At 43.7% G+C, this 17399-nt stretch overlaps 1 protein-coding gene across 3 annotated transcripts in view; it reads left to right on the forward strand.

Moving 5' to 3' along the window:
- Window positions 1–15726, forward strand: part of dcdc2b (doublecortin domain containing 2B) — a 62500-nt gene extending 46774 nt beyond the window's left edge. The window contains exons 9-11 of one of the 3 annotated variants that reach the window (XM_048613220.1): window positions 4379–4482; window positions 5882–5944; window positions 15380–15726. In XM_048613220.1, coding sequence (XP_048469177.1) covers window positions 4379–4482; window positions 5882–5944; window positions 15380–15403 — 191 coding nt within the window. In that variant the 3' untranslated portion in view covers window positions 15404–15726. Of the gene's footprint in view, window positions 1–4378; window positions 4483–5881; window positions 6483–15379 lie in introns of those variants that run through there. The other 2 variants (XM_048613222.1, XM_048613219.1) reach the window with 2 other exon arrangements.
- The last annotated feature ends 1673 nt before the right edge of the window (window positions 15727–17399 follow it).

A 17399-nucleotide genomic window follows, 5' to 3' on the forward strand; every position in this document is an offset into this window, starting at 1 on the left:
CCCACACACTCTCTCCAACACACACTCCCTCTTTCTCTCTCTCTCTCTCTGTCACTCTCTCTCTCTCACACACACGCACATACACACACTCTGACCACCACACACACCCTCAGTCACATACACACTCTCACTCCCACACATACCCACACAAGCTCTCTCACTCATTCCCACTCCCGCACACTCTCTCTCTCACACAGATTCTGTCTCTCTCCCGCACACTCCCTCTCTCTCTCTGTCTCTCACTCACACATTCCCTTGCTCCAACACACTCTTTCACATATGTCTGGCAGAAATTGGGATCTGAAGCCCACTCTGTTTTGGAAATAATCACTACCCACCATTTTTTTTCCCAATTGGATGTGGACCAGTTAATAGCCAGAGGACAGGCCTTTCATCCAATTAAACCAATGGGCCAATAGAAGGCTCTGGAGAATACAGGAAGAGTTGCACCTCTCTGACCTTTAAAAATTCAAACCAAGGAGCCATTAGTGGCCAGTTCAGAACCGCTACCCCCGACCCCTGGGTGGCCAATAGCTGCAGCTGGAAGGCAGACAGGGAGAGCCTCAGGCAGCCTGGTGTGCAGGCCCATTACTAAAAGGCTGCTTCCAGGTGGCAACCTTTTCCCAAGATACCTCAGGGGCCTAGTGATGGCTGGGAAATTTCAGGTATTCCCCGAAATATGTCTTTAACAGGCCAGCCTGGATATACCTGCTCACAATGGCAGAGGTGTGCTCGATTCACTCTCTCCCTTATTCTACCTCTGGGATAACAGATATGGGAGACATGCCCAATTGGTCTTTATGCACCCATCTGTCTCCCTGCCCATCCCCAATGAGCCATAAATATTATGGACTCAATGACCGGTTATGGGACACCTTCACTGTGTCTGTAGAAACAAGCCTAACTTTCCAGTTGCTTACCATCTCAATAATCCACCATGCTCTCACGCTAATACTTCTGTCCTGGGCCTGATGCAATGTCCCAATGAACATAAGGACCAGGAGCAGGAGTGGGCCATCTGGCCCTTTGAGCCTGCTCCGCCATTCAATAAGATCATGGCTGATCTTTATATGGCCTCAGCTCCGCTCACCTACCCACTCACCATAAACCTTAATTCCTTTACTGTTCAAAAAATTATCTACCTTAGCTTTAAAAACATTCAATGAGGAAGCCTCAACTACTTCACTGGGCAGGGAATTCCACAGATTCACAACCCTGTGGGTGAAGCAGTTCCTCCTGAATTCAGTCCTACATCTGCTCCTCCTCATTTATAGCTGATGCCCTTTTATTCTAGTTTCACCCACCAGTAGAGACATCCTCCCTTCTATCTTATCTATTCCCTTCATAATTCCCTTCCCCTCATTCTTCTAAATTCCAATGCATATAATCCCAGTTTGCTCAGTCTCTCCTCTAATCCAACCTTCTCAACTCTGGAATCAACCTAGTGAACCTCCTCTGCACCCCCTCCAGTGCCAGTACATCCTTTCAAAAGTAAGGAGACCAAAACTGCACGCAGTACTCTAGGCCTGGCCTCACCAGCACCCTGTACAGCAGTAACATAACCTCCCTGCTTTTAAACTCAATCCCTCTAGCAATCAAGGACAAAATTCCGTTACCTTCTTAATTACCTGCTGCACTTGCAAACCAACCTTCTGTGATTCATGCACAAGGACACTCAGGTCCCTCTGCACAGCAGCATGCTGCAAATTTTTACCATTCAAGTAATAGTCCTTTTTACTGTTATTCCTACCAAAATGGATGACCTCACATTTATCAACATTGTACTCCATCTGCCAGACCTTTGCCTACTCACTTGAACCATCTATATCCCTCTGCAAACTTTGAGTCCTCTGCACACTGACACACTACATGTGGTCCCAACTCCATACCATCTATGTAACTTGTCAACAATTGCAGTCCCAACATTGATCCCTGAGGCACACCACTAGTCACTTATCGCCAACCAGAAAAGCACTCATTTATCCCCACTCTTTGCTTCCTGTTAGTTAACCAATCCTCGATCCCTGCTAACACATTGTCCATAACGCTGTGCACCTTCATCTTATGTAGCAGCCTTTTGTGCAGCACCTTGCTGAATGCCTTTTGGAAATCCAGATAGACCACACCTACTGGGTCCCTGTTGTCCACCGCGCTTGTAATGTCTTCATAGAATTCCAGTGAATTAGTTAAACATGAACCCATGCTGCTTCTGCCCAATGGGACAATTTCTATCTAAATATCTTGCTATTTCTTCCTTGATCATAGATTAAAGCATATCCCCCTACAGAAGTTAAGTTAACCGACTTATAATTCCCCATCTTTTGTCTACCTCATTTTTTAAACAGGAGCATAACATTTGCCGTTTTCCAATCTGCTGGACCTGCCCCAGAGTCCAGCAAATTTTGGAAAATTATCATGAGTGCATTTGCTATTTCTTCTGCCATTTCTTTTAGTACACTAGGATGAATTCTATCAGGGCCAGGAGACTTGTCTACCTTTAGCTACATTAGCTTGCCCAACACTACCATTTTCATGATGATGATCATTTCTAGGTCCTCACCTACCTTAGTCTCCTTGTCATCAATTACTGGCATGTTATTCATGTCCTCCAGTGTGAAGACTGACACAAAATACCTGCTCAATGCCTTGGCTATTTCCTCATTTCCCATTATTAAATCCCCCTTCTCATCTTCTAAAGGACCAATTTTTCCCATAGCCACTCTTTTTCATTTTAGATATTTGTAGAGACTTGAAGCACAACATAAGCTCAATGAGCAACACCTCACTCTCCACTGAAGCTCTTTACAGCCACGAGAGCTCAGCATTGAAATGCACAACTTCAGAGACTGACTATTTTACGTCTGCTCTCCATTTTTACTACACCCCAGCCCCAGCCTTGTCTTGTTTATGTTTTGTTTACTTTGCTCTCTGTACAGAAGACCCATTCTCTGTCTTTGGCACCTTGATATACACCTATGTTCCATTTTCTTTTGTTCTCCATCATTAACACTTTTACACTGGGGCCTCGACCATCACCTATTCCCTTCACCCCTCCTCCACCTCTGTCAAAAGTATTTAAAAAGAAATCCAACTCCTTTCAGTTCTGAAGAAGTCATATCAGACTCAAAAAGTGATATCTGGTTGTTTCCAGACTGTAGCGATTGGAACCAGGTGGATCCATTGACTATGAGATCCTTGATTGGGGTTGTTAACCTGGGCCAATCAGGGAGCCCTGGGCGACAGATATAAACAGGAGATTCAGAATTTCCTCACATCACTGACTGACTCTGAGCTGGCTGGACCATAGCCAGTGTACTGTGTACATGTAAATAAAGGGTGACTTGGTTATTTCACAGACCTGCTGAACTTCTCCGGCAATTTTTGTGTTTCTCTCACTAGCCACTTCTATGAAAACCCTTTGGATGAAGTCCATCCGGGAGCAGGCATGTATCAACCAGCAGCTCCAACAATGTATTAGGATCATTTCCGGGGATTGTCATTTACTTTCTTCCTTTCCACTTCCTGATTTACGCCTATTTCTGGGATCCATCCTATTTCCTCCAATAAAACCTGATGCAAATTACCTGTTTCAATTCATCTACCTTCTCCCTATTTTCCAGTATTAATTATTCCACAATCACTTTGTTTAGGAACAATTCTCACTTTATTAACGTCTCAAAATATCGAGAGAGACTCTTTTATATATGAAAATGAAAGACTGCTTGTCTGTGTGTTTAATGTAGCAATCGCTCTCATTTTGAATTGATTTTATTCTGTTTTTATTAATTTCTCAAAAATACCTTAAAAATGACTGTTCAATCAAATTATTGATTGAGGAACATTAGAAACTCCGCAATTATTTTCTCAGTTCCTACCTGGATCAGATAATGTTAGGTTGCTTTAAAAAAGCCTTTTGACCATCTGCGATGTTTTGTTGATGAAGGAGGAATGGCAAGGAGCGAAACAAAATGCAAAGCCTCTCATACAGTCTAGTGCTTTACCTCATCAGAGCAGCTCCAGAAACGTCTCACAATAATTTGGTTGTACACAGCCTTTTGTACAGAAGCAGCGGGGGATGGTGTATCCACATGTCACTTATTCCCAGTCGAGTCAGATTTAAGCCTATTTGGAATCTATCTCGAAATGCTCCAGCCGATGTTGTTAAGGTAGTTTGGCACAAGTCAGTTTGCCTTCTCCTGAGATGATTCAGCAGGTTAGAGGTTTTCGGAGGAATTGTGAATGTTTAGCTACACCCCAGCAGTTTTAATGATGAGCGAGCTAGAACAATGTTCCTCGTAATGTGCATGTTAATTGAGATGCTCTCATCTTTTGTTTCACTGACTGCTGCAGTCAATTTAATCATCTTTATATCCATCAGATGACGGGAGTGTTTTTAAAGTGACTGAGAAACGAGCTGAGCTGCAAGGAGCTCAGGAGATTCCTGAGGATGAAAATACCAAGGTGGAACTGCCAATTGATAAGGTGAGAGATAATTTTAACTGCAGTAGCACCCACTTCAGCACATGAAAATAGCGTGATGAATTACATTCGATTTCTCGAGGTCCTCACAATTAAGATCCAGAGCAAAGAATAAGTTTGTGTGTCCGGGATGTGAAGGCTAGGTGGATTAGCCATGGGAAATGCAGGGTTACAGGATAAGGGTAGGGGTGTGGGTTTGGGTGAGATGTTCTTTGGGCGGTCAGTCTGGATTTGATGGGCCTAATCACCTGCTTCTGAACTGCAGGGATTCTATGATACTACGTTTCTATGATGACACCTGATGAGATTTAACTTCAGTGAATCAAAAATACTGAAATAAAAAGCTTACATTCAGAAATGGTGATTGTGAAATTACCATTGATTTACTGCTATTAAACCCACCTTGTTTACTAACTCCTTTTAATCATTTCATTTTGGAGAAGGAAATTCACCATCTTTACCTAGCCTGGCTCCTATGTGATTCCAGACCTGTGGCACTATGGATGACAGTTAATTGCCTTCAGAAAGTGCCTTCAGTCATTCAGTTCAAGGGCAATTAGGGACAAATGCTGGCCTTGCTGGTGATGCTCACATCAAAACAAAACTAAATTAAAACTCCAAACCACTCCCACTGTGCCCCTCAATCTCTGGTGACTCCATCCACATGACCCCATCCTGCCAACCTCACCTGTGCCCAGGAACTCAGTGGTAAAGTCCTGTGAGTATGAAGGACATGCTGGGTGGCACTGTCTTCAGTGGAGCCCAGCGACTTCTGGAGGCAGTCATTACCGCATGACAGGCTGTAAATCTCATCGAGCATTTCCCTGAGAAGCAATACAGGGGGGAGGGGGGAGCGGTATAGGACCACTTCTCCAATTGATGGGCATGTCCCTTATTGCCCACCTTAAATCCTGGCCACGATGCAAGTTGGACTCTCAGGTTAATGAGACAACCTCTGAGAAGGGAACAAGGCAGTAAGCAGAACCTGTTTACCTCAAAAATGGATTCTCTGCAAATCTCAGTCTGACTCAATGCCTACAGCCCCATGCTGCTTTACCTTCCCACTGCGTTGCTTCCAGACATCCTACATATTAATGCTTCAATTTATTTTAGTGACTGAGTCTAAATTAAATTGACAGAAAAGAATTTACAACCAAAGCATTATCAAAACAAAACACCCGCAAGTTCTACTAACATGTCACTCCGCCTGAAGGCTCTGGATATTAGGTGTGTTTGGAAATTCATGTATGTAACCAAAGTGCTTGAAGGAAATTATGTCTGACTTCAGATTATTCCTGAATATGTGATTTTATTTAATTGTATGAGGAGATGAATGCTGTGAATGTAAAGGTTCTTGGAGTAAAGTGGATTGTGCTCAGGGAATCACTTTGATATTTTGCAGAAAGTAGCGGAAACTGTGGAAGATGAAGTTATTCCTGAAGAGGGGGCTTATCATGTTGAAGAGGTATTAGCAGCAACCACAGATTGTTACACTCTTTAGCCATTTCATCATTGATAATCCTTCAGCTACTTGAAAAGCAGCAACAAAATCTCCATGTCACACTCCTGTTAGTCATGTTCATTACTGTAAACACTGTCCAGGTAGAACAGCAAGATCCCAGACTGAATTTGTGCAGTTGTGCGGAGTGACTCATCTCAGTTGGGTCAAGAATCAGGGTTATACAATTAGCACCAGGAAGAGAAAGTTCATTGCTCCAAGTTGCTAATCAGAAGTCTATGCTGGGAAGGCCGTGTGTGCCAACTGAACACTAGAACTCAGAGCAGGACTGGGAACAGGATCAGACCCAACTGTAACACAAGTGATTAAATCCTCATTATCAAAGCTTAAATATGGAGAATGAATATTTGGACAATGTAGCAGCATCCAGTTATCAATGATAACAGTCTAATCCTTTGAGTTAATGCCTTCGCAGAAAAGAACAGATAATTGACAGAAAATAGATTTGAGTCTCCAAGTTAGTAAACAACGTTATTCATTTTACTGAATCCCTTTCAGTCTCCCTTTCAGTGAATCTTGCTGTTAAGAATAGATCCAACTTCACAACTGTGTCAGCTCACAATAAACATGTTTATTCTTCAAATTAAAACAATTGTTAATTCTTTATTCTCACAAATTTTATCGAAATTCGATTCAGCCTCTGCTCTAAAATCAATGAATCCACCTGCTCTCACTGAACTGGATTCTTTGAGACAAAGTTAGCTTTCAGCATTGATGGGCAGAGAGAAGGGTGGCCAATGACAGCAACACAGCATGAACGCCCACACCCCCAGCCCCAGTGTTCACTCCATTATCTGGCTGAAAGGGTTTGCAGAAATTAACCCAAGTATCTACATAACATCACAAAGGATGACTCGGGGAGTCACTGCAATTGACACCTTAAATATAATTTCACTTCACTTACCAAAGAGCAAAGCGCAAAGAACATTACAGCACAGGAACAGGCCCTTCGGCCCTCTAAGCCTGCGCCAACACATTTTGCCCTTTCATACTAAAACTGTCTTCACTTACAGGATCTGTATCCCTCTATTCCCTTCCTATTCATGCATTCATCCAAGTGTTTCTTAAATGCTGCTATTGTGTCTGCTTCCACCACCTCCTCTGGCAGCACGTTCCAGGCCCTCAACACCCTTTGTGTGAAAAACGTGCCTCGCACATCTCTTTTAAACATCATCCCCCCCCTCACCTTGCATATTGAACCTGTGTCCCCTAGTAATTGAATCCTCCACCCTGGAAAGAAGCCTCATACTTTCCATTCTATCCATGACATTCACATAAAATTCACATTCACATCTTATAAACTTCTATCAGGTCATCTCGCCACTTCCTGCGCTCCAGCGTAAACAAATCCAGTCTATCCAACCTTTCTTCGTAGCTAAAATCCCCCATACCATTCTGGTAAACCTCTTCCGCACCCTCTCTAAAACATCCACATCCTAATGGTAGTGTGGGGACCAGAACTGTGTGCAATATTGCAAGCGTGTCCTAACTGGAGTTCTATAGGTTTTATTGTCACATGTAGTCAAGTACAGGAATATAGTGAATAGTGTACAATGTCACCACACACAGCACCATCTTAGGTACAAAATACCTAGTTACAAACCTTAGGTACTGAAATATATTTGGTACAAAAATAGAGAAATAAGCCAAAAAGTTAAAAGTTCTACTGGAGCACAGATGATGCATGTGGAACTGGAACACAGTATGAACTAACATCTTCATGGAAACAAAGGATGGGAAGCGAATAGACTACTCTCCTGGTTGTAGAATCTGAATCTAAGGGGCTGTAGCTTCAGGAGGAGGTGCCAGTCATTTTGGACGAAGTTAAGAAGTTTATTCCCTTGTTGGGTTGTGAACCTTTGCAGGGCTCAGTCGTTGAGGTTAGTCAATGCAATCATTTGTACTGTGTTAAAGCTGGAGGCTGGATCATCGAATTATTCGCCAGACAGACTTTTAATAAAGCAGTCAGGGTCGTGGGGGGACAGAGACAGTAAATTGGCATCAAGACCACAACCAGATCAGCTTTACTGAATAAAGCGGCAAGTTTGAGGGGGCCAACTGGCCTAAATCTCACCCCTAAACTCCAAGATAAAGGTCCATAAATTCTTGCGTTGACAGAACCTAGGCAGTATAGGGAAAGGTTGGGCGGAGAGGTGCGGTTGTGCAGATCAGAAATCATTGGAGAAACTCAGCAGGCTGAGGGGATACTTGTGAGATGCGTAGATAGGGTTGTCAGTTTTTTCCCAGAACTGAAGTGAGGCATCCTGATGAGCAGCTCTCTGGCTGGTTCGTCGTTGGATGTTATTCTACTCCCTTCAGCTCGCAGTATCTCAAAATGTGCCTTCACTCTCCTCACTACAACTGTGCTCAACTCTCTGCCATCCTACAAACCCATGCACTGCCATTCCTGCTTCATATGCACATACTCAAAGAACCTCATTAACTGACACCAAAATTGGAGGTGTAATGAACAGTGAAGAAGGTCATCTCAGAGTACAACAGGACCTTGATCAGGTAGGCCAATGGGCTGAGGAGTGGCAAATGGAGTCTAATTTAGATAAATGTGCATTTTGGGAAGGCAAATCAGGACAAGACTTATACACTTAATGGTAGGGTCCTGTAGAGTGTTGCCGAACAAAGAGACCTTGGAGTGCAGGTTCATAGTTCCTCAAAAGTGGAGTCCCACGTAGATAAAATAGTGAATGCGGCGTTTCGTAGATTTGCCTTTATAGGTCAGTGCATTGAGTATAGGAGTTGGGAGGTCATGTTACAGCTGTACAGGACATTGGTTAGGCTACGTTTGGAATACTGCATTCAGTTCTGGCTACCCTGCTATAGGAAGGATATTGTTAAACTTGAAAGGATTCGTAAAAGATTTACAAGGATGTTACGGGGATTGGAGGGTTTGAGCTATAGGAGAGGCTGACTAGGCTGGGGCTATTTTTCCCTGGAGCATCCGAGGCTGAGGGGTGACGTTATAGAGGTTTATAAAATGGGGGATAAAATGGGGGGCATGGATAGGGTAAATAGACGAACTCTCTTCCCCAGTATGGGAGAGTCCAAAACTAGAGGGACATAGGTTTAAAGTGAGAGGGGAAAGATATAAAGGGACCTAAGGGGCAACGTTTTCACACAGAGGGTGGTCTGTGAATGGAATGAGCTGCCAGAGGAGGTCGTGGAGGCTGGTACAATTACAACATTTAAAAGACATCTGGATGGGTACAAATAGGAAGGTTTTAGAGGGATTTGGGCCAAATGCTGGCAAATGGGACTAGATTAATTTAGGATTTCTGGTCAGCATGTACAACTCTATGACTTTATGAGTCTATAATCTATCAGTTTGCCATCATGGAAGCTGGAAATCTGCAAAATGTAGTTCATAGCTTTGCAGCAATTTTTGTAACACACACACACACACACATACAGGCACACACAGAGATACACACACCATTCACTCTCACATGCAGACACATACCATTCACAAACACACACACACACACAAGCACGCACACACACACACGCACACACATGCACGCACATACACACAATGTGGGAAGTGCTTGGAGGCTTTTGATTATTTCATTTATATACTTGTGCAAAGAAATCAGACATCTCAGGAAACTGGCTTGAGCTTTTTGCTTTTCATTTAAAAATCATAAACAGAATATTAGATACCTACATACTTCCTGTCTGCTCAACATAATGTCGTCTTGTCACACTCCTCACACATTTTGTCCCAATTTTATCCCATTACAAATGTGTCCGTGTTAGTATTGGGGGGATGTGCCTCAGTAAATGTGTAACACTCCGACAATACAATGCTGACTGCCAGGTTCCAACAAATCACTCAAAATGCTTTATTGAAAATCTATGGCACAAAACAGGCCCAACCAATTCTTGCTGGTCTTTATCATCTTTTCCCTCAATACTTGAAATTTCTAATGAAACAAATACACATTTCACAATAATGACATTAACTGTATCTTTTGAAATATCTCATGTCTTAATGCATTCATTGGAATTTTTGACTTGAAAGCCTCAATTCCTCACAAAAGCCTAGGTTTGAATTTGCAGATTGGGTCCAGAGCAATGATCTGTCTCTGGATTGTACAATGTCAGCAGATTTGCTGCATGGACAAATAGCATTCCGTCCTCTGGACTGGTGGAACATTTTTATCCCGCTTTAGTCAAGGTTCCCTGCAAAGGTTTTGGGCATTATTTAAAAACAACCCAGAGTACAAATGACAAAGTCAGTACTGAAGTGAAATTTAAAGAAGGTTTTAAACAGGTTGTGTGTGAGAGAACCAGCAGAGCAGCAGGAGCATTTGTGAGACACACTGTGAGCTGTAAAGAGTGCAGTCAGCTCGGTGATATGCTGAGTCAGCGCTGAGCTTTGATTCACTTTCACAGACTCACAGAATTGTTACGATACTGGAGCAGGCCAATCAGCCCATGATGACTGTACTGCCTCTTCAAATGAGCATCATGACCTAATGCCAATCTCCTGCCTTTCCTTTGTATTCCTGCACACCCTTTCCATCCAGATAATTACCCAATTCCCCTTCTTGAATGCCTCATGGAGCAGATATTGGGCAGACTCACCTGAGACACTGATGAAAACTCAGTCAGATCTAATTTGAAATGATCAGCACTAGTTAGAAACAAAGCCAGAAGAGTATCTGCTCTTGCAAGCTTACCTCTGTTTCTGTCTCCACAGAGGCTGCTGGAACTGCTGAGTTTCTCCTGCAATTTCTGTTTTTGCTTCAGATCTTCAGCGTCTGCAGTTCCTTGTTTTATTTTAGTACTAATTAGATGCCGACAAGTAGTTTGCCAATCAAGGTTATGGTAAATCCTGCCACTTCTCCTTTGAGCCAGGCCAGGGTCACTGTTTTAAAGAGGGTCACAGGCCATGGCAAAATGCTGAGTTTTCTGCCCTCTTTCACACAGTCTTTACTAAACGCAACAAAAACTGCTAAGCTGCTCATCAGCTGATTCCTCAGGGGGGGGGGGGGGGGGGTGCACAGTCTCCCTCCTCATTGTCATTTCCACTTTTTAACAAAAAATTGCATTTAAAAATTAACAGCCTCTAATTATCACGTCTGGTTTTTGCTTGTACCAACAATGCAAACTTTCCAATTACCAGCAGTGTTGGGTTTGATTGGGTGACTGTGAACTAGAAAAGTGCAGGTTATTAAGTGTTGAGACATAGACCTCAGAAACAAAGGCACGCATCAGAGCTTGCTTCCTTCTTGATATTTCTCAAAAAATATAAATGATTGCAAAAGTTCCAAAATCCCACCTGTCAACAATGAAATCCAAGATTGGATTGTGTTGTGCTTATTTAACACATGGAAAGTGGGTCCAATATACATGTGTATTCGTACTCTCACTGGCACTCAAACCCTCTCACACATACTCACAGCCTCTCACACTCTCTTCTTTCTCACTTTCTCTCATACACACGCACACTCTCCCTCACATGTACACACTCAAACTCTGTCACACACTCACACCCTTCCACACTCTCTCTCATTACACACACACACACACTCACATTCTCTCTTGCACTCTCCCACTCTTTCTCTCAATACACACGCACGCACACAGAAACACACAGTCACTCTCTTTCATAAACACACCCTCTCACTCTCTCTCTCATACAGACACCCTCTCAGTCACTCACACCCTCTCAGTCTCTCTCTATCTCTCACACACACTCAAACACTCTCACACATACATACCCTCCCACTCTCTCATGCACACACATAGTCACTCTCTCTCTCACACCCTCTCACTCTCTCCCTCAATCACGTCTTCTCACTCATACACTCACCCTCTCTCTCACTCACACTCCCTCTCACACACAGACTCACCCTCTCTATCTCTCTCGCACACACACTCAAATCCTTTCACACACACACTCATGCACTCACTCTCTCACACACAGTGACTTAGAGACAATTTGGTGAGCTATTTCCTTTAGCCCACCACTGGCGATTGTCTTTCAGCTGTCTAGGTTTTAATATTCCTGAACTTTTCAGCCAATGGGTGAAACAGTCAAAACCAGTAAAACCTGCAAATGATGATCTTGCTCCAAACTGCAGTTCCATGTTTCGCTAAGCAAAGGGAGTTTGGACTTGTGCCATCTTCTCCAAGTTTTAGTAGTTTTTTTTCTCTCACTTGTCCTTCTTGGCTGTCCTTAAAAATAATCTCCATGAAGGTTCCTGAGGCCTTCTCTTATTTTAAGGCGTTCTTTATATGCTCAATGTTGTTCCTGCTGTGCCTATGGCTTGGTGATTCTCAGTCTTTCCTGGATGTGAGCTATTGTGGCTAGACTCACTGCCTATGAAAATCCACCAATTGATGCTGTTGTCCAATATCTTGGTCAAATTGACCTGTGAATGGTAGTATTGTGTGCAGTTACATGTGTTTTACAAGGGCTCAGCTCCAAGCAGTCATCCCTAAAGGATTTCAGCTCATCAGAGAGCTCATTCCAGCTTCACATTAACACAGCGGCCATCAGACAGAGGAATTGTCAGAGGGAAAAACATTTTCAAACCAATCTGGAAATCTCTAAACCAAAACATGCACATGCTAGAAAGTCACAAAATACTTGTGAGATTCAATTCCCAAGCAAATTCTAGAAAGAAGCATCTAATAAAACTGGAATTTGACTGCCAGCCCTGATGGTATTCCCTACTTGATGAAGCTGCTAATGTTATGAAGTGATGCATCTTCTGACACGCTATGGGTCATGTTTCAGGAAGTTTGCTGGCAAATTATTGAACAGCTTGTGTTTGGCAGTCCACAAACCTTCATTCTTTTGTTACAATTTTGAACCACACTTTCTTGCTGATAATAATTGTTGTAAGTTGATGTGTTCACATTTCCCATTCAATTTTAATGTCAATCTGATCCACTCTAGCTGCAGCCTCTGATGTCAACGTGACTTTGTGGGAGTCAATTTCTGAATTCTCCCTGTCCTGTTACTATCTGGCATATAAAATGTTTGTTAACTGACCATGAGGAGCACTATGGGCAATTTGCTGGTCCCAAATGATAAAAAATTCAGTTAGAGCCTTTCCAAAACACCTGGTGAGTAAATACAGCACAAGTTCCCCTTTAACATTTTGGACATGAGCCAAGTTCCAGAGGTTTCAGTGACTTCCCTCTACAGTGTTTCAGCAAAAGGCCAAGAGGCTTTCCATGGACATTCTTCCCCCCTCAGATTGATTTGTTGCCCCTGCTGGAAGTAAAGGACAAAATCAGCTCACCCTTATAAAGTCCCATCCTCTCCAATCTTTCCTCAGAGCTGAAGTGTCACATCCCTGGATCCATAACCCGTAGTTCTCCGTGTGTTTACGAATCCTTTCCCGAATAATTGTTTCGAGAAGTTTCACCAACATTGATGTTGGACAGAGTGGTTTGTAATTTCTGGGCCAATCTTCACAATCTCTTTTGAGCAAGAACATAAAATGTGTAATTCTCCAATTCTCTGGCACCTGAATCCAGGCAATATTGGACAATTATTTCCAGAGCCTCTACAATTTCCACTCTCACTTCCTTTGATATGTTTGGATTCATCTCATCTGGTCCCAGTGCCTGATCAACTTTAATTACCGACAGCTTATCCAAAATTCCACCTCAATTTTAAACTGTTCTAGCGACTGAGTTCCTTCTTTGTCTCCATCTGCCTCGTAGGTAAAGACAGATGAAAAGTATCATCTCAGTCATGCCTCTTGGCTCCATGTGTAAAGCTCTTTATTTGGTTCCTAATCAACCCTAATCCATTTACCACCCTTTTACGATTGATGTCCCATTGGAAGATTTTGGGGTTCCCCTTTATGTTCAGCCTGCCTTCTTTCATAATCTCTCTTGGCTTCTATTATTTGCTTTTTCACCTCTGACGCTTCTGCATATCAGCTCAGTTCCCTGTTTTATTTACTTACTGACAGCTGCCATAAGGACACTATTCCTTCTTTAACTTAATTTCTACCTCCATGACAACCATGGAGGTTGTTGCTACCTTACGTGTTTGAGGAAACAATTTTCTTGGTATTGACAGTGGCATCTTAGTGTTTTTATAATTAGGTTATTCTTCCTTATCTGGTGGAGGCAGAGACTCGACATAGCATTCTTACACAAGCAGTTTTTCACAGACAGCCACCATAGCCTTGTCCTTTTGCTGTCAATAAGCTCTTGATATAAACTCCCAAAATCCCTCTACTATGGCATCTCTTCTATACTGCACCGTATTGATAAGTTTTCCCACTTTACTATTCTGCAAAACAGAGTGTACCTGATAAAGATAACACAGTGTAGAGCTGGAGGAACACAGCAGGCCAGGCAGCATCAGAGGAGCAGGAAAGCTGACGTTTCGGGTTGGGACCTCCACACTGTGTTAACTCTGACTCCAGCACTGGCAGTTCTTACTATCTCTGTACCTGATAAAGCTGTGTTAATAAACCACAAGGTCACAAGGTCAGATGTTAGTTCCAAGTAAAATGAGATTTTTACGATTAGTATTAGACAGGATGGATGTAGGTAAGATGTTTCCTCTGGGTGGGGAGTCTAAATCCAGGTGCACCATTTAAAAATAAGGGGCATGTCAATTAGTTTTGATAAGTGGAGAAATTATTTTCCTCTGTAACTTGATTATCCTTAATTATGAACCATTGGAATTCTCTACCACAGAGCGCTGTAGAAACTCAGTCTTTGAGTATGTTTAAGGTACAGATTGATAGATTTCTATTGACCAGTAGCTATGGAGATGGGGTGGATAAAAGACATTGAAATATTCACTCAGCCTTGATCATATAGAATGACAGAGAGTCTCAATGGGATGAATAGCCTACTTGTGTTCCTGTGTATTCTCGATAGTAGCTGCAATATGTTACAATTTGGGAATGTTTGTTGACAGCTCGATTACGAAGCCTGTGCAATTAAATAGCTTGCTGGTATTTTCACCCCTGACTGACCTGGGAGGGATAAACAGGATGTCCGTCGCTTCTTCATCAGCTCCGGAAGAGAGAAAATAGAACAGACTGGGGCCAAAAACAACCTTAAATTAAAAACAACTCAGTTCATTTTAGATATTTTTGTCCATTTGTTTATAATTACCTGATTCTTTGTCTTATTTTAATGTATAATAACCTCAGCAAAGCAACATGGTAAATCAGCCTTTGACAAAATTGAAAATGTCGCCCAACTAAGGCTGAGCTGCATTTATTGTTTGCAACAAGTGGCCAGTCAAATTGTGGGTTTTAAACACCAACATTTAGCTTAAAAGTGAGAATGGTTCATTTGTTATGGTGTGGTGTTTATTGGCTTTCATCTGCACTGCACATGGAGATGATTTTTAACTTCATTTCTCCATCACAGGGTTTTATATCTAAACCTCAGTGAAGTCTTGGGAGAAGCGGAAGATTGAGAACAAGGTGAATTTCCGCCAATGTGTGTCTGGATGGAGAGAACAGCTCATTCCATCCTCATCATTGGAAACTCGATGACACAGAGCCATGTAGCATCTCTGTACTTGATATCCCATTGCAACCCTTCGCAGAATGACCCGGGTTTCTAGAAATAGTCTGTTTATTCCACGCACTGATAATACCAAGGCTGCAAATAAAAGAGACTGTTCTGAAATCAGCCAGTTATTGTATTTTGATGATTAATGGTAACTTCATAACAATGGAATTTTAAATAAAATTAAATTCAAATATTTTGAATTAAATGGTAATGAATGGAATGTGGTTGTCTGGAATGCAGGGGTTGGATGGTGCATTGCCTTGTTACTGGGGCAGCCTGAATTTAAATCAATCAGGCTCCCTTTCTCAGAGATGGATATTCCCTTTGAATAATACGAGGTTGCTGAGATCCATCTGAATAAATATCTGGCAAAAGAACTGCCATATGCTATGAGCATCTGCTCTGGTTTCACTGTTTGTACTAGGGGCAGGGTGGGTAAGATCAAATGATTGCCATGATTTTCCACAATTTGTGCTCCTAATCTCACACCATGCTCCAATGCCATTGTACTGCTGGGGACCGGAGAAGCAGGATTAGAGAAACAGAATCATTGAGGTGGATACAGAACCCAGGAGACCATCACGAGAGAAATTTATCATTTTTGGAGATTTACGCAGAAAGTGATTTTTGTTCTTTGGACTGATATTCTGCTGTCTTGCACAGCACATTGGAAAAAGAAATTAGTAGAGGGAGAGTTGGGCTTCCTTTGGGATTTACTGCTCATTCCAAGGAGAGTTAGACGATGTTGCGCTCCCCTGCCCTGATCCCCAATCCACAGCATTTATAGTCTTTGTGGGGCTTAACGAGATGCGCAATGAGAATGAACAAGAAGCATTGATGAAGAAGTAGAATTCTCACAGATACACAGTATGTTGGATGGTCCTCACTGACCCAGATCCAACAAGAGGTTCTTTTTTACCTTTCTCGCTCTCCTTCTTCGCTTTTTTAAAAGATTTTTCAGCATTTTTTAAATCTTACCTTGGAGCAGCGGTGACATCATCTGAGCAGCTGAGGGCTGGAGCGGAGCAAGCTGGAAGCTTGAGCGGAGCAGGGACGGTCAGTGGGCTGGAGGCTCGAGCGGAGCAGGGATGCTCAGTGGGCTGGAGGCTCGAGCAGAGCAGGGATGGTCAGTGGGCTGGAGGCTTGAGCGGGGACGGTCAGTGGGCTGGAGGCTCGAGCGGAGCAGGGAGGGTCAGTGGGCTGGAGGCGCGGGCGGGGCAGGGATGCTGAGTGGGCTGGAGGCTCGAGCGGGGATGGTCAGTGGGACTGGAGGCTCGGACCGGGTACAGTCAGTGGGCTGGAGGCTCGGAGCAGGGATGGTCAGTGGGCTGGAGGCTCGGAGTGGGGATGGTCAGTGGGCTGGAGGCTCGATTGGGGACAGTCGGTGGGCTGGAGATTTGGAGTGGGGACGGTCAGTGGGCTGGAGACTTGGAGTGGGGACGGTCAGTGGGCGAGAGGCTCGAGCGGGGATGGTCAGTGGGCTGGAGACTCGAGCGGGGACGGTCAGTGGGCTGGAGCAGAGCAGGGACGGTCAGTGGGCTGGAGCAGAGCGGGGATGGTCAGTGATCTGGAGGCTCAGAGCGTGGATGGTCAGTGGGCTGGAGGCTCAAGCGGGGATGGTCAGTGGGCTGCAGGCTCGAGCGGGAATGGTCAGTGAGCTGGAGGCTCAGAGCGGAGCGGGGATGGTCAGTGGGGCTGGAGGCTCGGAGCGGAGCAGGGATGATCAGTGGGCTGGAGGCTCGGAGTGGGGACGGTCAGTGGGCTGGAGGCTCGGAGTGGGTCGGTCAGTGGGCTTGAGGCTCGGAGCGGGGACAGTCAGTGGGCTGGAGGCTCGAGCACAGATGGTCAGTGGGCTGGAGGCTTGGAGCGGGGA

Source organism: Rhincodon typus, chromosome 27, assembly GCF_021869965.1.
Source record: "Rhincodon typus isolate 14 chromosome 27, sRhiTyp1.1, whole genome shotgun sequence".
Taxonomy (NCBI): domain Eukaryota; kingdom Metazoa; phylum Chordata; class Chondrichthyes; order Orectolobiformes; family Rhincodontidae; genus Rhincodon; species Rhincodon typus.